The following is a 24,971-nucleotide window of genomic DNA, read 5'->3' on the forward strand; positions in this document are numbered from 1 at the left end:
AAGATAGAAACTTGTAGTTTATTTAAAAAAAAAAAAACAACTGAAACTATACTTTAGGTTCTGTAGTCATTTTAGATATTTAGAAAATATATTTTAAATAATGTGTGTGTGTGTGTGTTTTTTTTTAAACGAACTGTATGTGATAATCCGGTGTTCAAAAACCCTTCATCACCGTTTCAACTTTGGTATTTCACCCTCAAGTTAAAAAAAAAAAAAAAGAGAGAAGAGAGAGAGGAAGAGAGAATCTATTTTGAAAGTCGGTGCAGCAGGATACAGGAAATTCAAATTATAATTACATGGTGCTTAAAATATGTTTCTTTTTTGAAGGTGTAGTTTTGGTGGAGGAAAGGGGAAAAGCAATTTGTTTTTTCTCAGTAGGTAAAATATCTGGAAGTCAAGTCACAGTGATTTCCTTTGAAAAAAAATCTAGATTTTAAATGAAACTACTTTTTTAATTTTCTTTTATTTATTACATGCATATCATTTAACAATACTCATTTGAGCAGATCATTATTTCACCGAACTGAATTCTGTTTGAAATGATTTCAGGATTCACTGAACAGTATTTTTTTTTTCATACATATATGCATCGGTACTGAGGATGACGTGTATGTATATTTACTTTTTAGTTTTTATGAATCTTTTGCTTCTTCAATAAATGTCACAGGGGTAAAAGAAGGATGAAATCCTACAGCACTTCATTTTTTCTCATCCTGGCAGGAAGTATCTGAAGACATGTGCACAACAATTGAAACACATCATTTGACACAAAACGAATTAAAAAGAGTCTCTACGATGTGAACTCATTTCAAATTATTCAACAATTTCCCACGTCTGTTCTTCATCCTTGAGAGTGAGCGCAGGGTTAACCTTTGTATCTTTGTATCTCTTGGAGCCAAAGAGACTGGAGGAATTTAGATGTTCAGCTCGCACACTGTAGCCTCACTGCGCCTCTCTGTTCCAGCATTTCAAACTTTTTTTTTTTATTTATACGAGTGTGATCGAATGTTGCACGAGGCGCAGCGTTTTTATGGGGATTTGCCCCGTTTTAACCAGAGTGTGAGTGGCTGCATCACTCGGGCCACCATCTTGTCTCCTCCTGTCCTCCATTTTGTGATTTTGTCTCTTCGATGTTGCTCACCTGCCTTCATCGAAATTCCATCTACCCGTCTCTGGCTTCTGCTCTTGAACCATATAAATAAATTTGACTGCATTTACTTCTTTTTTTTTTGGTTATATTTTATTTATCCGCATTGATCGTCCAGCTTCGTTTCATTTCTGATATCTAACTTGCTTGAAAAGTCTTTCTTTTTAACGACTCGCCGTCCTCACAAGCTGAAGTGTCCTTCCTCCTGCTTCAAGTGTAAAAACAGAGAAAACAGTTCCTATTTGACAGGGTGTTTATCTCTTCAAACAATTTGTCCATACAATCAGCAGCGCTCAAGTTCAAGGATGCATGCGGCATCAGCTTTTACAGCTCCGCAGCGCAAGTGACTGTGACCCGTGGCCCCATAATGGCCGCCTGGGGTCACGGAGGTTAATAGAGACTGATGTATGAGGCCCCAGAGTGACATCCCAAAGGGGATGGCCCCTTAATCCTTATTAGGCCTCTGTGTTAGTGATCCTTACCTTTCAAAGCAAACAGCACGCTCTCTTTGCCGTGGGGCCCCAGCCTGCCCCCGGCGTTACACTTCTGACCCCGGGGTCGTGGCCTTTGTTCACAACCCTTCAGAGGCTGACCTTAGGGGTCACGGCTGTAATGGAGAAGTTGTTGAGGCGCGTGCTGCCGAGGGGCCCCTCAGTAGACCACCTTGTAGAGGGATCCGGCCCCGCCGCACTGGTCACCGAAGAGCGGAGGAAGTGCGTGTGTGTGTGTGTGTGTGTGTGTGTGTGTGTGTGTGTGTGTGGTGGTCACAGTGGGAATGTACAGATAAAGCTGTAACTTCCGTGCTTTAAATACAACGTGGGTAAATCCTGTGTGAGAACTGAGCGTTCAGGAGAAGGTCTTCAGTTCCCAAAGAGACCCGCATTCTGACATTTTAAACACAGTTGGTCTGGAGGAGCGCTCATTTATCTCTCTGTTCCCTTCACAGAATTTTATTCATCACCAAATCTAAACCACGCGTATAGTACAGAAAAAAAACTCATAAATGTTTAGCATGGCTTTTTATTTATCGGTTGATTTTCTGATTTTTATTCAGATGAGACGCTCTTAATTTCACTGCAGCTCATATTGTAATATGTCCACTTTCTTTAGATACATTATATTATGTGTCGGTAAATGTCATGGCTGTGTGTGTGTGTGTGTGTGTGTGTGTGTGTGTGTGTGTGTGTGTGTGTGTGTGCTGTAAAGTCTTATCTTTGTGTGTTTGTGTGGTTTAGTCGATTGTGCGGATGAGATGATGAGATCATGGAGACAGTTAAAATACTAAAAGTCTGATAAGCGCGTTGTATGATTAACTTCAGTGTGAGTTATAACTCGTGTTGCCTGTCAGATATTCACAGATACGTTGTCACCATGAACTGTGCATCACTGGAAGATTTGCATGGATGTTTAATGTTAAAAGAGCTTTCCGATTTCAAATGAAACAGATCTTCAAACTGATCTTCATGTCACACCAGAATCACATTTTTCACAATTACAGTAAATACTGTGAAGACAGAAAACGGCCTGGTATTAACCTGTAGATGAAGAGGACCGATAGTATATATGGAAAATTGCGTTTATAGATATATGACGATGCCATAAATGAGGCTGTTCATATTGGAGTTTCTTCAATGGCAGCATTACGCAGGCCGCTCCTGCAGGGGCGAGGCCGCGCAGAGGGCTACAGTGTCAGAAGTTGGCAGCTGAGCCAAAACCAGAGCCGTATCCTCAGATGAACTCTCCACGACGTACGGTGCAACAGGCTCTGCCAAGTTTTTTGAATTCCTGCCACATGTTAGATGGTAAACAACTGACTTGCAGAAACAGTGTCTCTGCCGGCTGATGAGGAACAAGTGGACACTTCAATTTGTGGCTGAAACATGCATTTGTTTACGTGATTGTTTATTGTACAATCAGCCTGCACTTGTAGTGAAATTTGCACTTGCAGCGCTCGCAATTGGTTCAAAGACGTGGCGAGATGTGACGTCACTGGGTTCAGCCCGGTAACCGTTTGGTCCCCGACCCGTTTCTCTCATCAGGAAACCCGAGTAACTTTTTATCTCGATAAACTGCCTTGAAATCGTCGCTTGCCTCTCCTCTAACCTCGGTGGTAATCGCGTATTCTTCCTCCCGTGCCCCGTTTTTTTTTTGGGGGGGGGGGTTTTTTGTGCATCGTGTGTTTCTGATACGTGCATGGTGCAGCAGGAAGCACAACACAGAGAAACAGAGTTTTATTGTCGTCTGTGGAAAGCTGAGGAGAGTTCTGCGAGACAAGTGCACCCATTCGCTGTCTCTCCCTCTTTTCTCTCTTTCTCCAAGTCCGTCCTGTGAGGTAGAAACGCACACAGCAGTGTAACGCCTTTTCTTCCAGCCTCCTCGACTGAGAGCAGCGAGGCAGGAGACACTGCAGCTAACCAAGCGGCCATGTTCGTTTTGCTGCTCACTAGCTCGTACTTGCTGTTTTCCTTACCTACTTCTCCCCAGTTGAAGAACGTGTGTATGAAAAAGTAAAGATGAGGACGTTTGTCCGCCTCTCATTTGCTCAGCTGCGTGTGAATCCTCTTCAGCCGAAATGTGCAAGAAAAGACAGATGTAAAATCGAGTCTAGCTAGCTGCACTCCTCGATGAGAAATCCGACGTTTTGTTGGATAATTTCCCCTTTTCTCCCTCTCTTTTGTACGGCTGCTACTTTGGGGAGAGACGAGGGGGGAAAATTTGCCAGTGTTGAGTTCTGAGTTTCTTTTGGGAAAGAGAAGACTGAAGGGGAGGGGAATGGCGTCCAAAAGAGAGGAAGTTGTCTTTTTTTTTTTTTCTTTGCCATGGGGGAATCTGTTGAAAACAGCGACGAGGCATTGCAACATTCTGGCCACAGAGAAAACAGAGAAAAGTTTTTGGGTAGGGAAGTTGGGTGGAAACCAGACGGGTGTGAATAACCTTCAGCGTGCTGATGCAGAGGTTAGTAGGTGTGCATGAGACAGCCAGAGAGACAGGGAGATAAAGAGAGACAGCAGGGGTGGTATCTGGCAGAGGAAAACATAAAAAAGATCCTTCTCATGCAGGCTTAAATTAACTCTCAGCGCAGGGCTGTTTATTACTGTAGGCTTTAACTGAGCTACTGACAGGACAAGAAAGGGTGCAAGACAGAAAAGGCTGGACACAGAACAGGAGGCGGAGGGGGAAGGAGGGTGCGGGACATGAGCGGAGTCATCGGCAGAGTCCATTTTATCGTTCGGTTCCTGCCCGAGATTCTCCTCTTATTCGCTCACCGGACCGCCGCTGCTGCAGCAGTTTTGCAGCAGGGTGAAGGTGGCCCAGTCATGGCACATAGCGCCTGCACTGCGGTAAATATTACACGATTTTACAGCATGGTTTACTGTTGCAATCATGGCGGGTCAGTCGCACCCAGGTGCTTATCTGGTTTTCATTGCGTGCCAAAGCGGACCGTTTAGCTGTTCGACTTCGCAACATGTCTGCCGTGAGGCAAAAGGAAGCTCCAATCCAAACAGTATTCATCACCAACCGTACCTGGCGTTCTTTTTTTTTTTTTTTGGCCTGTAGTTAGAGGAGCGCCATTGCTTCCTCGCCACCTGGAAGTTTTGTGTTAGAGGACATGTGGGTCAAAGAAAAATGGCTGTTCTCAAACTCAAAGCAGCAGCAGCTTCTGGAAAAAAAAGGGCTACATTGTTAATCTTTTGCTCGAATCTCAGAATGAGGTGTTGCAAGTTGTCCCAGAATCCTGTAATCATTCGCGAATGTGTGTTTGCTACGACTCTCCTCTTCAGAAAAAGTGCCCCGTGCCCCCCCCCCCACCTCAAACTCTCTACCGCCACCTTGGCTCCCTCCCCACCCTGCCCCGTGCATGCGCACGTTGCACCGGTGCCAGTGATGAAAACGCGTAGTGCACACGCACTCCCACACGTCGCTGTTTCATCATCAGCTGAGCTCGCTCTCCTCCACTCACGTCTCTTCTCCCCTCCCTCTCTCGCCCCCTCCCCTCTCGGCTCTCGCTTCTTTTTCTATCCATCGCTCGCCTCCTCCTCCTCTCTCCCTGGGTCCCGGCCACATGCGAGAGGGTAGACTAGGACGCTGCAGCTCTGAGAAAAAAAAAAAAAAAAAAAAAAGAGGGGAAAAACGCTCTGCTGCTATTTCTACAGAGCAGGCCCTCCCCTTTAGCTAGTCTGTGCCAAAAGAGGGAGGGATTTTTTACTACTCCCAGTCTCAGGATTTTAACCCTCTGCCTGCTCTCACTTCTCTCTGCAAGATCTGTTCCTCTATATCATGCAACAAGTGGCTTTGCTTTGACTCGTGCTTCGTGATCACGGCACCATTTGCGAAGACGTTTTTGGAACTCGCGCTTCCCCGCGCGTCCGCTCACGTTTTCTTCGTCTGGGGTTGTCGGTAGAGATAAACTGGACCGGGTAGAACCTGTGGGGTTTTTTTTTTTTTTTTATGCTGCAAAGGTCTTGCGGCTGTGTTGCTTGGTTGCTCGCCATGCCTGTTTTTTTTTTTTTTTTTTTTTCTCGGGGGTCCTCCCTTAAGCTTCGGACGGAGGCAGCAGTTGGTTGCATGCATATCTTTGGACCAGCTCCTGTAATTCGTGTTACATCTGCATGTTTCTTGTATGGAGTTGAGAATTTTTGTGCATTTTCCTGTACTCTTCTATACTTTGCCCTCCACCTTCCTTCACCCTTTCCATCTTTAAACCTGTCCCTCTATTGGGCTTTCTGCCCCACCCTCTCTTTCTCATGCCCCCCTCGCCTTCTCTCTCTCTCTCTCTCTCTCTCTCTCTCTCTCTCTCTCTCTCTCTCTCTCTCTCTCTCTCAGGCAGTCTCCAGTGAAAGGGGAGCAGGAGGGCGGAGCAACGATGGGGCTTTTTCTGGGACAGGTGCCAATTCTACACAAAAGACACAAAAATCCAAAAAAGAGTGTGATATGCTCCCGACGACAGGAAAAAAGTGTCGTGCTTCAGGAGCTGATTTGTAGCCATTCCTTGTGTATACATGTGTGACTCTCCTCCTCTTGCAGGACTGTTTGCGAGTAGCGGCAGAGATCTTGAATTCTCTTCCTTCCCCCTCTCGCTCGTCTCTCTTGCTCCCGTGAAGGCATTTGAGTTTCGAGCGGGGAAAAGAAGGAGGGGCGGGTGGAGTTGGGAAGGGGCAGAGGGAGGCGGAGCTTTGCCTCCTATCCTCGCTGCCAAGTCTTCTGCATTATTCATATGCCCGGGCCGGTGCCGTGATATGACTGGCTGCCTGGCTTAGCATTCATCCGACATTCAGCAGCTCTGTTTGCTAACATTCCTCATTCAAAGCCTTGTTAACTGCCAGACGGGAGGAACACGCGACTCCATGGGAAACCCACATGGCCTCCCCATTGTGGCGGGCCCTGACAGTCTCAGACTCGGAGGTGGCAGACAGGGGAGAGCGGAGAGGTAGTGATCTGCAAATATTAAAAAGCAGCCAGCTGAGGTTAGAGCGGATACCCGAGGCTTAGAGGCAGGTTGGAGGCAAGGTAGCCAGATTGTCAGGGTAAATCCCAGACTGGGGGGCAGACGGACGCACAGCCAAGGCGCTGAGGCAGACAGGGAGGCTGGTACTTTCTGGGACTCTGAATGGGTCTCTCGTTGGCGTGCCCGCCTACTCCTTGCAGAGAGTGCAGAGCTGTGTGACTGAATCCGAGCTCCTTCTCTGCCCTTCCCCACAGAGAGGATATGTGGACGTACACTGTGCAGCGACCGACGGGTCCGGAACCGTGAGCGTCGGACATTTCTGGCTTCATCCCGGATAGCCGACCGCTCCGGCGTCTGCCAGCCGCTACAAAGTCTTGCTGGGTAAGTCAGAGAGCGTGTGTGGGTGTCGAGGTAAGAGTACGTGTGCACGTATACTTTGCTTGTGAAGCATGCACGCATGCAGAGGGTATCTTTTTGACTAAACGAACGCGGGGCGCTACATCGTTGGACCCGATGCTCGTGCTCGTCTGTAAACGTGGTGTCTGGGTGTTGCTTCCTTCGGGGCTACAGACTATCTGGGGGGAGAAGGCTGAACTAGACATATTCAAAGCGGGGAGAAAAGGGCACGGGACTTTGAATTTTGACGAAACACATGTAAAGTCTTTTCCGCGATGCTCCTACCTGCAGTTTTGAATCCCAGTTAGACTTTTTTTTTTTTTGTGAGTGTGATAAAGAAACGGTTTTGGAGGGAGGAAAGAGGGACTGGTGGTGTAATGCTGGGCTAAGGGCCAGACAAGGCCTGCTACACAAGGCCGAGCCCTACCACAACGCTCTCTCTCTCTCTCTCTCCCTCTCCCTCTCCCTCTCTCTCTCTCTCCCTCCCCTGTTTCTCTCAGTCCCTATGTGAGCATGCTTCTCCTTCCTCTCCTGTCCCGGTCATTCACCATCTATTTCGGTAATTAAAACCCAATTCTCCCGAACCTGCGCGGCGCTTGCTGTTCGTTAGAGAAGGTGCATGATTTGAAAATGTGTCGATGCTAACACGTGGCCCTATGTAGCTGTAATACAGCTTTAACAGTCGATTTCTATCTACTGTTTATCGTACCGTATTCGGACAACTTTAAAATGCGCGTTTTGTTTTTTAAATCGTTCTTCGTGGGAAAAAAAATCAAGAAAAATAGCATACTTGAAACATTCCCTCGGTTTGAAAAGGCGATTCGGTTGCGACCAATATAAGCTACAACATAGCATTTCAGAGGTGAATATTATAGAGCGATATGCTCGTTATTTGAAATAAAAACTCTAAATGCGCGCTGTTGTTAACATAGTTTCCACACATGCGTCATACCCGAAAAAGAATTACGACCTTTAATTTCGCCTTTTATTTATTGAATTTTTCACATAATCAAAAAACTCGCCACACCCTTCATCAGTGCCATCCGGCATCTTTTATTGATCACTTTTTTAAACAAGCTCAGACAGAAAATCTCACCCCCCACCTCATGCTGACTGTCCGTGTGTGTGTCTATGTGTGTGTGTGTGTGTGGCTTTATGCTGAACACCTCAGCACATCAGAGTCGACCATGACCAAAAGGTAGGAGTGGAGGCAGCGTGAGTCATCTCAGATAGCTCTAGTCATCCCACCTACATCCTACGTTTGACAGGCCTATTCATCCGCCACTCTCCCACCACAGGGCCTGGCACCGGCTCCTCTATCACTGTCGCCCTGCAGGAAATCCTGACGTCGGTCCCCTGTGCTCACCGCGGCCACCGAGGACCCTCCGTCAGGCGAAATCAGGAGTTAAAACTCCGGCTATTTGGACACGTAACACGTCAGCGACGTTAACCAATCGGCTCACGAGAAACAAACACAGAGCACTCAAATGTAGGATGTGGTTTGTCTGTTGGTTGCTGCGTCCTCCTCATGTTGTCTGTGTGGCTGAAACTCTCTTACTGTACGTACAGTATGCCAGGAGGGCTGCAGTGTAGTTTTTATTCCAGAATTTAGGAAAACGGGGAGAAGCGGACGTTGGCGTTTTCCAACTGATTATTTATTTGGCGCATCTATAAATGCTGATTTTTTTTTTTTTTTTTTAATTTTGCTTACAATATTTATGTATTTTAGTTTTACATACACACTTGCTCTCTAGTCTGGATATCTAAAAAAAATAAAACTTAAAGGAGACCAGTGTATTTTTTATCTGAATAATAAAAAATCTACGAAGGACGTTTTTTTTCCCTGTAAAGATTCTAAAATACACACGGCTGTCTTTTTCTTTTTTCTTTTTTTAAACGCCACCGCATTCGTTTTTAATGGCGTACACAGATTCTGTGTTCTTCAGAACTGATTCCTTGAAGAGAAAATTGACAACGCACTGTGGATAGAGTTGTTTGTTAAAGGAAGAACCTAACAGTGAGGGAAACGTGAACGAAGAGCGTCGGACCTGGTCTTGCAGCAGACACACAGGACTCTCACACTCACGCGCAGCCAAACACACCCAGACACATTTGATGCTGGGTACCCCACAATGAACCCTGGCTCCTGAGATGAATGGGGTTCCCACGCCTCTCCCAAGGAGTGCAGGGCACAGCCTCCTCCTCTGAGCATTCACACACACACACACACACACACACAATGCACACACTACAGATGGCCACACAGTCTCACTCAAAGACACAGGTGCATTTGAGTATGATCCACACACACGGAACTGAGGACAATGCCTCGTTTTACCGAGTATACACACTCGCGCGCTTATTTATTTATTTATTTTATTTTTTTAAATGTGCGCACCTTTGCTTCTGATAAACGTTGTTTTGTGTCGATCACTATTCAGGGCGGCTAAAACTGTGATTTTAAGTGTGAGGCTGAACCATCTTTGTTGCTGAAGGTTTGCCAGAAAAAGACTTGGAATTTGTTAAGGAGAAAACCAGGAGCGAAACGAGGAGAAATAGTTTTTGGGAAGTTTTATGTTTCGATTCCGTGTGTGTGCGTGTGCGCACATGCGTGTGTGTGTTTGTGTGTGTGTGTGTGTGTGTGCGTATCCGCTTGTGTGTATGAGAAAGGCAGAATGAATGAGGCGGAATTCGAGATCGTCATAAAGTTGTAGGAAAAATTTTTATCGGAGCATGTTTCATGGGAGAACATTGCATTTATTGCGTGTGTGTGTGTGTGTGTGTGTGTGTGTGTGTGTGTGTGTGTGTGTGTGTGTGTGTGTGTGTGTGTGTGTGTGTGTGAGTGAGTGAGAAAAGTAATTTCGTATTGCAACTTTATTCATAAAAAATAAGATTTAAATCAAAAAATAATATATTTCTTAAATTTATTTCTCCGTGGTCACATTTATTAGTACTTTTAAAAGTTATGAACATAATAACTTTTTAAGAGCTACATTTTTAATTTAGGCTTATAATATACATAATATTTGTAGTGTGTAAATTTTTCTAATTACACTTGGGATTTATTTATTTTTAATTTAGCGTGTGTGTGTGTGTGTGTGTGTGTGTGTGTGTGTGTGTGTGTGTGTGTGTGTGTGTGTGTGTGTGTGAGACAGAAACAGAAAGGTGGGGGCTTCTGTACTCTTACTAGGTCATATTTTCAAATTGAATGTAATTATTCGTCACTTAAATAAATTAATGAAGAAAAACTATTTACATTTAATGCCTATGCGTGTGTGTGTGTGTGTGTGTGTGTGTGTGTATGTATATATATATATATATATAATATATATATATAGAAAACTGTGTTTACTTGTATTTTAAAATGTTAATAATTTACAAAAATTCACAATATAATTTTAAATCCAAAATTAATGAAAATCGGACTAATTATAGAAAATTAAAACAACAAGTAAATAAAAAGCCACAACACGTAATTTGTAATTCTCGTGACACACATCAAAGCTGAAAGTTCCAGTCGTCAGTTTCTGGAAAGGAAACTTGCCTGAGAGGTGAATTAAAGCTTCTTCAGCTCAGTAATATAGTTGTAGTGTGCAGTAATGTATTTATCCCGTCTATATTCAGCTGCACAATCCTGAGCCATGATCACTCCAACATATGTTACATCAGTCCTAATGATACACTCAAGTAACTGCCTGGCAGGTTTACGACCTGCGTGTGTGTGTGTGTGTGTATAATTATATTTATCTCTCTGCCTGTCTCTTTCTTTTGCAGGCTCAAGATTTGGGAATAACTTCCTTTTTCCTGGTCTTTTATCCACGCTGAGGTCAGTGAAACTTTTTAACAATTTTTACATTTTAACTGAATCCACACATATGGAATTATTTCAATTTTTCACGTTATCGCTCACGTCGGTGTGCGTTCGCTCTTTTCACTTGGCAGCTGCGCTTTAATGGTAAAAGAAAGAGGAGCTGAGTGTTTGCTCTCCGGGTCACTCGGTTCCATCAGACGCAAAAACACACACTAGAAATTTTCCAAATTTTTCTGTTAGTATATCGAAAGCGCCAGCGTGGCAGAGAGTGACCCGTATTGTCAGAAAACGGCGTTGGTACGTGTATGCATGTGTATGTGTGTGTGCGTGTGTGTGTGTGTTGTCAGTCTGTGCCGCAGCTCCATGATAATCTCCTCAAAGGAAATTAGTCAGGAGAAAAAAGGTCGAGAAAAGCCGTGAGCCTAAAGGTCAAATGAAGATTAGAGGGAAACAGGACACGAGGGCACACCGGCTGGCACCCCGGAACTGCACAAAGGCCTCATTGTGACGGGAGTCCTGCTGCTGCTCTCACACACTCCAGTTCTGGGGCAGACCTGACACCTGTTGGCCGCTCCGCCTAACTGCATGCGGGAGTCGCTCTGACAGAGGCGCTGCACACATCCTCCTGACTCCGCTCCTCTTCGCCCCGATCCCGCCGTTCGGACGTCTCCTTCAGACGCACGCCAACGTCTCGGGTCGTTTTGGCCACGGCGTGGATCAGCAGACCGCAGGGCGAATGCAGTCACGGGTCCGATTCCGGGGGGGTCACGAGTTTTTTATCTCATGTTGCCGGTTTTATTCCCCGACGCCTCCGGTGACGCCGCGAAATGAAATGGAAAGCTTTTGGTTCCTATTTGCTGATTTTTCAATTTTATTCCAATCCTGCACACGCACAGGGGTCCGATCACTTCAAAGAGCGCAGGGCCTAATCTGAACCATCCCGGCCCGTCTTTATTTGTTCTGCATGATTTTACACTTTATCCAAACCAGTGCACCAATGCTGTTTTTCCATTAGTTCATAACATGGTTTAGTTTTTAATGAACAGCATGCTGTTACTTTTTTTTGAATGTGTTTATAAGATTACACTTTATGAACATATTTTAGAGATATTTTAAATATCACTGCAATCATGAGTTGAAATTTACCAAAATATGACGGTATTATGTGATGATGTTGCCTTTTATTTGTCGTAATTGAACTCGTGGAGTTTTATTGTAGTGATCTGTTGGTGCTTTGCGATTTCTGAAAGGGCAACTTATTATTTTACTTTTAAATCAGTTTTTCAAAGTTCCAGGAATACATTGTCTCTGGTTATTCTCGATCTGGTGTGTCCAACATGTGTCCCGCGGGCCAGAAGTGGCCCACAAGAGGGTTTAATCCAGGGTGCACGATCACCTCGCAGAGTATGAGAAGAACACAGATGACAGTGGCTTGAATGAAGGCAGCGAACTGCTGTTCCTAATCTGTCTCATAGCCGAGAGATCAGCGATGCAGCAGCGTAAGCCGCCTCATTGCTCAAGGAGCATTAGCTTCAAAGTTCAGGTTTGGCTGAAAATACCCGCCGAAGGCTCCAGAAATCCCGAGGAGTGACTGCTTTCTGTCCACATTAGTCCGAAGAGAAACACTCGAGAGTCGCACTAAGACGACTTAATTAATCCCGATCAGTGGATCCCAGTTCAGATTAGCCACCAAAGAAAATTAACTAAAAGAGATTTTTTTTTTTTTTTTTAATTCCAGGTTTTCATCATAGGTTTTATAAGAAGTGACTTAAAGTTTCAAAGTTTTTTATGTATGGATTTTTTTCCCCTTTGTTTTAGGTTCATTTTTGCACTAAAATTACGAAGAAAAAAAAAAATCTGAATTATGATTGTTTACACTCTTGTGCTGTGATTTTACTGGTGTGAAGTCAAACTGCTTTCTGTGGCCTGTGAACTGAAACCAGTGTGACTCTCTCAGTAGATAATCCATAAAATGAGCTGTCAGCAGTTTTTATTGGGAAGCGCGTGTGTGTGTGTGTGTGTGTGTGTGTGTGTGTGTGTGTGACTTTGGGAAAAGTCATTTTCAACTGCAACATTTAGGACGGAGGTCTTTTAATCATCCTGCTCTGCAAAAAAAAACAACAAAAAAACAAAAAAAGAACCTTCATAAATCACCTTTTATCTAAATGTTCTTGCACTGACCCCTTTAAGTAAAAGGCCCTCTCCTGTGTAAACCTGATACCTCACACACACACACACACACACACACACATTGACCAGAGAAGTGTAGGAGCGAGCTGCACACACTCCGGTCCGCCATTTACCTCACAGGCTCGGACGTTAAGTAGCTCATATAGAGATTTGTGTGGCATTTATGGGATAACCGCCCCGCAGTAAAACAGCCGCAAACCGGAGTGTGTGAGAATGCGTGCGAGAAAGTTACGGCGGTGACTCACTTCCATAAGTCCGAGCACACCTCACACACTCGCGCCTCTGCTGGCGCTCCCCGGCTGGAGAAGGGAAACCGCAGCAGAGCCGGAGCCTCTCCTGTCTCATTCGGGAAACTTCCTGCAACAACCGCAGCTTTTCACCTTGACCCCTTCACACACACACACACACACACACACACACACACACACACACACACACACACACACACTCCGCTGTTCATGTGTTCACAAGCAGGCATGCGAGCACCTGGCTGTCTGCAGTTGTTTACAGAGTGAACATCAGTTGAGTGTGTGCAGGTTGAAGTGCCCTGTCGCCGTGCTCTGCTCTGCTCTGCTGGTGTGTGTGACTCAGTGAAAGTCCGACCTTTGAGCGGCGGCTCAGCTCACTCTCGCTACTTTAATTTCTCAGGAAACCTGAGAGGAGGCCGGCGGACGGAGCTCACGGGGCTGCAGGGACCGGGCGGCCCGGCAGGCTCCGGTGACCTGCAGGAAGTATTCTGACACTCTGATTTACAGCCATCAACCGAGAGGGAAGCGGCAGCAGCAGATTCCCTTTAATGCAATTATACAATTGAATTTAATTTGCTATGAAGTTGCAGTGATTAAGCAAGCACTTTTGATTTAAGGTTGATTCAATGAGAAAACTTCTTGATTTTCCACTGAGATATTTGAAACAATTATGAAAAGTGTGAAAAGCAGGAAAATTATTAAACAATAAAATAGAAATACTTTATTAATGCCTGGTAATTTCTCAACACTGCAATTTATAATAAATTGAACAAGTAATCATAAAATATTGAATAAGTCAAAAAAGAGAAATATATTTAATTAATAAATACCAATAAATGCATGTTAAAGCTTGACAGTAGATAAATAAAATATGTACACAGAGAAGAGCAAAAAAAAGACCATTTATGAAAACAGTTGTAAAGTTTGATGGACACAGAAAGGAAGGAAGATGTCCTGTGGCGCTCTGCGGGGCGCCTCAGTGGGAGGAATCAGCCAGTCAATCAATGTGTATTTCTATAGCGCCTTTCATTCAAACACAGTGTTTTACACAATATAAACAAATGCAGTAATCCCCTCTCAGCAAACACACACACACAGATATACACACACCGACTAAAAATAAAAATAAAAGCAACAAACAGTAAGAAAGCGTTCCTGACAATTGAAAAAAATTGAATACATATAAATAAATATATGAAAATGTGTGTGTGTGTGTGTGTGTGTGTGTGTGTGTGTTTTTCCCATCCAGTTGTGACCAGTCATTCTTCTCTGACGTGTGTTTTTTGAGTGTGTGTTCCCGCAGGTCAGCGGCTCGCCGTGCGGTGACGGAGGCGCCGGCAGCAGACAGACTGTCCTTTGGGGTGAGGTAGTAGGTTGTATAGTTTTAGGGTCATTCCCAAGCTGTCAGATGACTATACAACTTACTGTCTTTCCTGAAGCGACTGTGATGGCATCTCTTCCTCCCTCGCCGCCTCACAAGGACATTTTTAAGTCTTCTATTTTTTATTTTAACTCCAACAACCTGTAACACGTCGTGAACGTTTGTAATTTCAAGTGATTTTTGTGATTTTATTTTTTATTTCTTCTCTGCGGGACGTTTTGTTAATCGTATGCAGTTTATTCTTTATCCCCCTTTTCACGAGGCTCTCTGAAGAATTTTAGTGTTTCTTTTCCTCATCATTTGAACTTATTTTCACACGAGCCACTCTGCTCTCCTTCATTTTGACCTCGTGGCTGCGTGGAGCCAGGCGCCCGCTCCTGGGCCACTCATGGTGTTCGTACAGGGTGAGGTAGTAGGTTGTGTGGTTTCAGGGTTGTGATTTTGCCCCCATCAGGAGCTAACTATACAACCTACTGCCTTCCCTGGAGGGCAGCAATACATCACAGGAGCACTTGAATCCTCCTCACCCCTCCACTCAGAAGAAACGTGGCCTTTTTTTAAAAAGTTTTTCTAACTTAAGTTTTCAAAGATTTCACCGAATGGGTGAGTGTCACTGAGCCAAAGGAATACATTCGACAGCAACCTAATCTTATTAAATTGTAACATCCTTGTTCAAGTTTTTCTAATGCAACACTGTGTTTTCATTCTGTTTTTCTGTTTTTCATCTCTAATTAAATAAAGTTTGAAGAAATATTAACTGAGCAAACAATGATTGGAGTCTAATCTTTTGTAGCGACTGCAGTGAGATGCAGCAGCAAAGTCTCCGCTATTGAAATGAAATGTTAAAAATATTGTTTTATCCTGTAATCCCTCTGGAGGAGCTCATTACGTGCTGATATACTAATCTTAAAAGCCTCGGCAGCCGTGGAGCATGCAGACGTTTATCTTTCCTTCTTTGCAGAAAAACGTTTTAAGTGCCTTCATTATCTGTCTTTTGAGCTTAAAAACTAAGGTCATTCATTCCGGATTGTTTCACGCAAGTGATGACTTACTAAATCAATTTAAAAGAAGTGGAAATACTCAGTGATGGAGCAGGAAACCAGGTGGTGAGGGAAAAGCAAATACACCATAAATAATCGCCCTCCCACTTATTTGTACAAGAGGACACTGAGCACCTTCTGAAGAGCTGCGCTATCTGGATTCTCTGAAGAAGAGAAGACAATACATCCCTCTAAAGTCCCAGGATGAAGACCTGTCATGACAGGAAATGCACGTGTTTGCAGTAGATGGCGCCAGATATAACAAGTTTGACAGTCCGGACAAAGGATGTACAGTTACTGCTGGATTTACTTCCCAAGCTGTACATTTAATGAGGGTTTACCGCAGAGCCGTACGGGAAGAGGAGAGGATTACACCGCAGACAAGCGTGTATTATAGCAGTATACCTTAAAAGACATGTGTACATCTGAATGAGTTCAACTGGCAGCAGCTCACACGTGTTCCCTCAGTGTTCATCATGTTGCAAAGCGTACTTTTACAACAGTAATGTGGCAAAAGTATATTCTACAATTCAATAAAGGTCACAGAGAAAAGGGAGCAAATTAGACCAGAGGACATTTGTTAGATGTGCGAATAAAAGAAAACCTTGCTGCTAAAAAAAAAAAATAATAATGAAAAAGAAATACCTTAAAGGTGTAAATCACTGATAATAGAGCAGACAAACCCTGAAGAAACTCATCACACTCACCCTGAATGACCCATTTCTTCATTATCATCTAACCAAAGGAGGCAAATGTAATCTAAACAGTGGCAGAAAAAAAGCCAAAAATTATTCTCTAACTTAATGAATTAGCCTCAGTGCATCTTCTCTCAAATAAATTCAAATTTTACATTATTGTCGAACAGTTATGTGACCTGCATTATTTTCAAAGCGATTTTATGTGATGGTTGAAGGCTACATTATTGAATTGAGATTATATATGTTATTATCTTTTACTGAATATTATGGATTCCACAAGCAGGAAAACCTCAACCTAAATACAGTAAGTGTACATTGTCGTGAAATTATAGGTTGTTTTCTTCTTCTTCTTCTTCTTCTTCTTCTTCTTCTTCTTCTTCTTCTTTGCACAAACTGCACAACAGATAAACACATTCTTGGGAAAAGCACACATGAGATATATAATAGACTGATGATACAAGAAACTTTTGCGTGAATGCCAAATAAAAATAAATCTATATGAAATAAAAATTAATGATAATAATGTCCTAGATCTAATAAGAATCAACGATGCAGTGATCATTTATTCATCAGGAGGAGTGTTTGCCACTTTGACATTTTAAAAGTTGCTTTTAATATTTTACATAAATAATATAATATTATCTTGATCTTTAATTGCAAGGAATGATTTACATCAATTTTACAACATTTCTGAATGTTGTTTCTTTGACAAATATAGAGTGGTTGAGGAAATCTAGACTGAATTTTTACTGGTTTACATGGGAAATAATCAGATCGCATAATTTTTTCTACTTTTCAAGGATATATTTGTGTTTCAATTTATTATTTTTTAATTTATTTTGTATTTGTTTTTTCCACTTATTTAAAGATTATAATTGAAGTATATTATTCTATAATTCCTCTTCTTAAGTGTTTTTTTTTTAACTATTATTAATATTATTAAAATAAAAAAGGACTTGGTGACTTTATATTTGAATTCTAACCCGCAATAATACATCCTGATGTATCCTCCACTGGCAGACAGGGGGCGCCAAACGGCTCCTCTCCTTTCATGGCCGCGCCGTTCTCCGCGTGCAGCCGGGGAGCTAATGGAGGATGGATCCTCCGCGGCTCCTCTCCCCCTGTCCTCTCCCACCTCCTCGCGCCGCATCCCGGCAGAGAGCGGCGGGCTGCTCGGCGGGCGCTGATTGGCTGAAACCATAGGTGTGTCCGGAGGTGTGTGCGCGTCACGTTGCGCGCTCGCGCTCCGTCGCTGCTTCCTGCGGAGGATGAAACTTTTGTGATGCGCGAGACGCAGCCCCGGAGAGAGAGAGAGAGAGCGAGAGAGGCGACGCTCCAGCGGCTCGGCGGAGACCACCGGGATCTGAACGACCTGATCACCTCCTCCTCCTCCTCCTCCTCTTCCTCCTCCTCTTCCTCCCCTGTCAACCTGCTCTGGAAATGTCTCGGACAGCACCTTCTAAGGTAAATCACGAGCTGCGAGGCGAGAGTCACTGGTAAAACTTTAAGAGGCTTTGGATTCTCGGTGTGTTGGTTTAACGAGCTGGAGCTGAAGTCGTTTTATTTCTGTTCAAATAAGGGAAAAAAAAAGAAGAAGAAGAAAAGACATGATCTGATGAACTTCCTGACTTGTCAGCCTGGTTTGTGTGTTTTTCTGCTGCTGCAGCAACACGAGCAAGGAGACATTTAAAGAACTGGACGTGTTTGAACTGGAAGAAGTGGGGACTGATTGGAGAGATCAAAGGTCTGAGGCAGGCTGAGACAGAAACAGCCTCGCTGAGGTCTTTATTCTGCTGAATTTATTAGATAACTACCTCTGTCAGACCTGATCTTTTGATTTGTTGGACGGTCTTCGTGGGTTCTCAGCACACTGCTCCCGTTTCCTCTTCGACTGCGACCTAAAGATAGAGCAGACTGTCTGTGGCCGCGGTTCCTCTGGGACCGAAAACACAATGTGGCGGACCGGGGCTGGGCTGGACTCATCAGTGCGGTGGGAAATAAAGGCAATCACCTCGGGCAGGACTCAGCCGTCGACCTGCTTCTTCATGTTCCGGCCCTGAGAGAGTAAACAACTCTTAGAACTCATCAGTCTCGTGAATATGTATGCTTGCTGCCCGGTGGAAAGTTCCCCAGCCTTTCCTTTGATTGTGCAGATGTGATCAGAGGGTACAAGCTGTGAGCCGAAGCCGCTGTCAAACCAGTCCGTCAACTTAACTCAGAAATTAAGAAATTGGACTAGACTTTGTGTTAACCCACAGCGTTGGTTTGAAAAAGACATCCAGGCGATCGGTTTGTTATTCACCCCTTGCACAGTTTTGGCGTTCTGTCAGGGCCTGTCCGCTGAACTGCCGCAACACAAACACCAGATAAACAAGAATAAACAGGCCTGGATTAATCATCAGGTCTGGAGGTGACTGAGGGCATGTTCGATACACGGAGCCCGTCTGCGGCCAGGTCCGCCACCTGAAGCCGCTTTAACGCCTCCTCCTCCTTCTTCTTCTTCAAGGCATGGACTTTCTCCTGCCAAAAAAACACAGTTCTAATCCGCCAAGCAAATAAATCTACAGGAACATCTGCTGGGAGTCGGAGGGAGCCCTGCAGAACACCAGCATCGGCCGCGGCGCTGTGATGTGGTGCGACGGCTCAAACAGATGTTCCCTGCCCCACTGCGAGCAGCTGGGAGCTCCGCCGAGCCGCCTCCCACACAGCGCCATTAAAAGATCCGCTTTTTAAGACGTTGCTCTGCTCTGAAAACCTGGCAGGTACGCCGTCCATCTCTGTCCAGGACGCTTCATTTGGTTTTCTTACCGAGAGGCGGCACTTATTTCACAACCATTTAGTCAGAGAGTACAGTCAGACCGCGACTTCTTCCTGTCTGCTAAACCCCAAACAAGAAAAACTGGTTTATTCACCGTTTGCAAAACTTTACAGTCGGCGAAAGGAAATTTCCGGGCCCCTTGCACAACATGATTGCAGTCATAGTTTCTAGATACAGCTATAAATATCAGAACCAAGGACTGGAACTTAAATTCAACCAGGCGATTGTCAACAAAGAATATACAAATGAAGAATTTCAGTATATTGTAATGTTCTTTTATCAAATCCTTAGTGTACACAGAAATATTACATCATTTCACGTGTTCATCTATAAGCAGACCGAGGTTGAAAACTCCCGGTTCCCTCGCGGAGAGAGGCAGGAATTCCTCGGTCCATCCTCCAGAGCCTGGTGTTTTTGCACATCTGCTCCTGATTTAGCTGTTTTCGGACAGTTTCAACAGGAAGTGGGATCCGGCCTGTGCAGCGCCGCAAGATGCACGTAAACACCGAGCCGTGCACGTTGTGGCGCTTCTTGAAAAACAGTCTAAAAAAGTTTGAATTTCACTGAGCTATCACGGTTTTAATTCTGATAGTAATTTAAAAAAGCGCCTCTCGTCTCTCCGCAGCGTGGTGAGTGAGGGGGTCACACCATGGCGGCGGATCTCTACAGCCCCCCGTCCCCGCTGGGGGACTCCCTGCTGGGCAGCCCGCTGTGTGGAGACCTGATGGAGGACCTGCGGGATATCTCCCAGTCCATCGGGGACACGCTGGGGTTCGATTTCCCGGAATACCAGAGCGCCGGCCCCGGCTGTAGGAGCTCCATCTCTCTGGGTACGAGTGAAGAGATGCATTCTGGTCATTTCTGAACATCGATACACACTCCTCGTTATGTCCCCCTCCAGACACCCTGACCCCGGCCTCCAGCCCGTCCTCCGGCGTGTGCGTGTCGTCGGCGGCGGGCTCGGAGGACGGCCTCGGCCCCCTCAGCCTGGAGTGCCGGGTGTGCTCGGACAGAGCCTCGGGGTTCCACTACGGCGTGCACGCATGCGAAGGCTGCAAGGTGAGAGCTGGAGGGAGGTGTTTCAACGCAGGGCTGCAACACACACGCGCGCTTGAGTGCGACCGTGCACGCATTAACACCCGGACACATGCCGGGCACATGACACACACACACAGAGGGCAGCGGAAAGTTGCAGGCATGCGGCGGTGTAATGTGAGGCGGGGGGGGGGGGGATCGGTGGCCTTGGTTGACTCGTCACCTCTCCCCCGCTTGGCACTGATCCCAGTGCAGCCATGTCCACCGACGCACAGAGACCCACACAGGACAGAACCCCTGTTTTTGAGGATATCAGCGATAACCGGAATTCGTGTGTTTTTGCTGAAGGATTCCGCGAGATCAAACGTTAATAAATGACTTTCCCTCAGCAGGACTTCCCTGCGTCGATATCAGAGATTCCTGTGATTATAAAACCGAACACCGCGTGTCTCAGACCCTTGTCCTCAGTCAGCAGGTCCATGTTTGCATGTTAAAGGCACTCAGGATAATCTCGGCATTGTTTTGGTGGTCACGTGAGTTTTGTCTTAGCGCCATGCCTCGCTAAGCTGAGTGAAGCTTGCTGCTGCTAACTTTTCTTCCTCGACCTTCTCGGTCGATTCTTACGGAGGCACAAGCTGACCTTGGACCGTTGGGCCCGGCGCATTGTGAGAAGCGCACTCTTGACAGCATATAAATCTCCCCGCTCACAACATTGCATCATCATGGAAAATTCCTGCCGGTGGCTGGCATGCGAGCGGTCACGGTTTCTGTGGCGCGGAGCGTCTGCGGATCGTTTTCAACACCCTGCTTCAGTCAGCGGGCGAACGCCAGTGGTGACGGTGTGAAATACGTGCGCTCAGGGACGGCCTATAGGAGGGAAATCACATGATTGTGTCTCGCAAGGACATTGTTTCCCAATACAGATCTTTGCTCGCGTCATGAGTCTCATTACTCACAGCTCAGGCAATAAATCTTCATGCTGTCTGACTCGGTTTGTTCCCCCTGTACACAGACATGCGACGACATGCTCGCTGTAAACACACACACACATCTGTTTTTCCTCCTTGAGCAGCTCCATTGTCTTATAATGGGTTTCTGATTACTGGATCATAAGCCGTCTCACTTCTCCTTTCCCTGTTTTTATGTATATTTGATTCAATTTTCCCCACAAAATCACATTTCGGCGTCACAAATAACACCTGAGGTGCTATATAACCTGTATTAAGAGTGAATCTGGATCGCTTTTCAAAGGAAATGCTGCTAAAACCTGGCGTAACATGACAGCTGATATGTTTCACCGGATGCGTAGCCAGAAAGTCTATATTCCCCTCTCGACGGTGAAGGCTGAGGAATGTCCTCGCTGCAATCCCAAGGATGTAGATACGTGCGAGCGAACGTACATCAGAGGATCATGTGTTGTTGCACATGTGGGACATCTGTTAGCTTATGCTGGCCTCCCGCCCCGGATCCCAGCGTGTGCTGGACGTCTCTTCCAATCAGCGCTCTTCCTCTGAGAGGTCACGTTTGCAGCACATCTTCAAGGGCTTGTCATTACATTGAGTCCACAAAGGTGTATAAAACACATGCGAATATAGATGTCTTTTTTTTTTTTTTTTATTGATACATCAGAGCATCTTAACATGTGCCGACGCCTTTCTGTTTTGTTCAGGGTTTCTTCAGGCGGACCGTCAGGCTCAGTCTCGAGTACGAGAAGTGTGAACGCAACTGCAAGATCCAAAAGAAGAACCGGAACAAGTGCCAGTACTGCAGATTCCACAAGTGTCTGTCTGTTGGCATGTCCCACAACGGTAACGACACATTTCGTCGCGTTCAGTCGCAGATTAATGACAGATGGGGAAAAAAAAAGCTCAATGTCAGCAGAAAAGAGTCAGAATCGGTGGTGAAGTTTGGAGATTTTGACGAGTAATTGTTCATCCATTCACCTCCCTGGAAACACTGTAAATGTTCCATTATAGAAAATCTACTTTGTGAATAGACAACATTATTCCTTTTTTCGAATCCCTCTGTGATTTCGCTCTGTGCTTCAAACTGCCTGGGTTTTTCTTCTGGAGCGCTGCAGTCGGCCTGACGCTGAACAAACAGCGGCTCATGTAGCTCCACATCTGGCCTGTCGTCTGCGCCGGCTGCCGAGGGGTCACTGGGTTCGTAGCCGTGGCCTCCGACTGCAGGCAGAAACACGAGAGCAAGGCGATGCGGAAATAGAACAGAGGAGCGCCGGATTGTTTGCTTGTCCGGACACTGACGGCGGCGGCCTGACGCCTCTGTATGCGGTTTACCGGAGGGAGATTTAGTCGTCCGCTCACTCAGAAATGGCGGGCCTTTTTTTTTTTTTTTTTTGCACCAGCTATCCGGTTCGGTCGGATGCCCCAGGCGGAGAAGCTGAAGCTCAAGGAGGAGAGCAAGATGGTGGAGAAAGAGGAGGAGAGCCCTCTGAAGGCCGACCACAAGATCCTGGTCAAGCAGATCCACGAAGCCTACATGAAGAACTTCAACATGAACAAGGCCAAAGCGCGGCTGATCCTCACGGGGAAACACGGCAACCCGGTAACGGAATCAGACACGCTTTGAGAATAACTCTTCATATCTGTGTTACTACAAGCGGTTCCCTCCATGTCTTCCCTGCAGCCTTTCATCATCCACGACATGCAGACCTTCCAGCTGGCGGAGAAGACTTTGGCGGCCCACATGGTGAACGATGAGGAGGCGGAGGCCGAGAGCGGCCGTCGGGCCGGGCAGGTGATCCCTGCCGTGACGTGTGGGGAGCTCCAGCAGAGCGAGGCGGAAGCCAGGCTCTTCCACTGCTGCCAGAGCACCTCGGTGGAGACGGTGACCGAGCTGACGGAGTTCGCCAAGGCCGTGCCGGGTTTCCAGAGCCTGGATCTGAACGATCAGGTGGGTTTGAAGAGTTCCTCACGCATGCAGCGTGTCCGGCCTTCTCACTGCCGTCATAATGCGTCTTCAGGTGACGCTCTTGAAGTACGGGGTCTACGAGGCCCTTTTCACCCTCCTGGCCTCCTGCATGAACAAAGACGGCCTCCTGGTGGCGCGCGGCGCAGGCTTCATCACCCGCGAGTTCCTGAAGAGCCTCCGACGACCCTTCAGTGACATGATGGAGCCCAAGTTCCAGTTCGCAACGCGCTTCAACTCCCTGGAGCTGGACGACAGCGACCTGGCCCTGTTCGTGGCTGCTATCATCTGCTGTGGAGGTAACAGGAAAGCTGGATAACACACAATCTGACATTTTATCGAGTGTAGATCTTCATGTCTTGTCTCTCTCCCTCAGACCGGCCCGGCCTGGTGAACGCTCTTCTGGTGGAGCAGCTGCAGGAGAGCATCGTTCAGGCCCTGCGGCTCCACCTGCTGGCCAACCATCCGGACGACACCTTCCTGTTTCCCAGGCTGCTGCAGAAACTCGCTGACCTCCGGGAGCTGGTCACTGAGCATGCGCAGCTGGTGCAGGAAATCAAGACCACGGAGGACACGTCGCTGCACCCCCTGCTGCAGGAAATATACAGGGACATGTACTGAAAAGTCAGACGTGCGTTGAAATATTAACTCTACACACAAAACTGGGTGCCTGCATCCAGCATTAACAGGATATTATGTAATATATTATTATTAATGATGTACTGTAAGTAGTGTACAGCAGACACATGCACGTGTTTAGAGGGCAGCTGTTACAGGGAATGTGAAAACTTGAGTGAGGGAGGGGGACAAAAAAAAACCCACCTGAGGTTTAATGTGTACAGTTCACTCAATATTACTAACTCACAAGTGAACAGAAGCTAATCACAACATGCTGTGCAAATCTACATGGCTTTTAACCTGACTGTACATACTCAAGATGCCCTGACGTCGTGAATTCAGCGGGGCTTGCTGCTAATTTTGCTCAACAATACAGACTTTGAATGAGGCAAATGTAATTGTCACATGTTTTATCATTGCCTTACTACAAGCTCACAGATCAACATGTATAAGTCTCATTAAGTGCCATATTTTTCAGTCTGACCTCATAATTTTTCTCTGGTGACCACACCATTAAGTATTTCTTTTTCTTTTCTTTTTTTAATACTGTGATCTTATGTATGGATTTTAATCACATTAGAATGACTCAGGTTTAACGGTTTCTTTCAGTGGAATTCTCAGTGTTACAGAGTACAAGGTGTTTTGTACAGTTTCTGCCATCGAAAACAAGAACAAGCTGTATTGGCTTGGTCTGTATAGACTATTTTCACAATAAACACAATAATCTGGCGAAGTGGTTTCTGTTGTATTTTGTAAATATGACAAGAATTTGGTGACTGAGGAGGAACAGGCCATGTGACTCTGTCAACTGAGAGCCCGCACTTGAAAAATGGGGCCGAATGCCTGATTTTAGTGCCAAACCCATGTGTCAAACTAAAAGTACACAAGTGCACATTCCACAATAAAACAGTCTACTTTGTCATGTATATTGTGAAATCTTTTTATTCTTAAGTTTACTGTCATTTGCGTCATACTCTTCTTTCATTGCTAGGAATAATAAGGCCTTATTGAAGAAAAAAAAAAGGAACAGAGAAAAAAGTATTTTCTTTCAGGAAAAAATCTCTAAAAGATCAATACACAGAAATGGATGACTATTCACTTTGACTATTTAAATTTTCAGAATAGAAAATACAAGTCACTGATCGGAAAGAACAATAAGAGACAAGACTGAGGGGAAAGCTTGGAGAGAAAGAAAACAGTGCCAACTTAATTCAT

General features: G+C 45.5%; 1 protein-coding gene across 2 annotated transcripts; it reads left to right on the forward strand.

The window, feature by feature from the left end:
• The first annotated feature begins 10,527 nt into the window (after window positions 1-10,527).
• Window positions 10,528-24,485, forward strand: LOC115404439 (peroxisome proliferator-activated receptor alpha-like). 2 transcript variants are annotated; one of them, XM_030113775.1, is made up of 8 exons: window positions 10,528-10,685; window positions 19,844-20,005; window positions 20,077-20,234; window positions 21,880-22,018; window positions 22,576-22,775; window positions 22,857-23,123; window positions 23,194-23,437; window positions 23,515-24,485. In XM_030113775.1, the coding sequence occupies exons 1-8, from the start codon at window positions 10,631-10,633 to the stop codon at window positions 23,757-23,759; spliced, it is 1,470 nt and encodes a 489-aa protein (XP_029969635.1). In that variant the 5' UTR covers window positions 10,528-10,630; the 3' UTR covers window positions 23,760-24,485. The 2 variants fall into 2 exon arrangements, with proteins under 2 accessions (XP_029969635.1, XP_029969634.1); XM_030113774.1 differs by lacking the exon at window positions 10,528-10,685 and having other exon boundaries at window positions 19,825-20,005.
• The last annotated feature ends 486 nt before the right edge of the window (window positions 24,486-24,971 follow it).

This window comes from Salarias fasciatus, chromosome 17, assembly GCF_902148845.1.
Source record: "Salarias fasciatus chromosome 17, fSalaFa1.1, whole genome shotgun sequence".
NCBI classification, from domain to species: Eukaryota; Metazoa; Chordata; class Actinopteri; order Blenniiformes; family Blenniidae; genus Salarias; species Salarias fasciatus.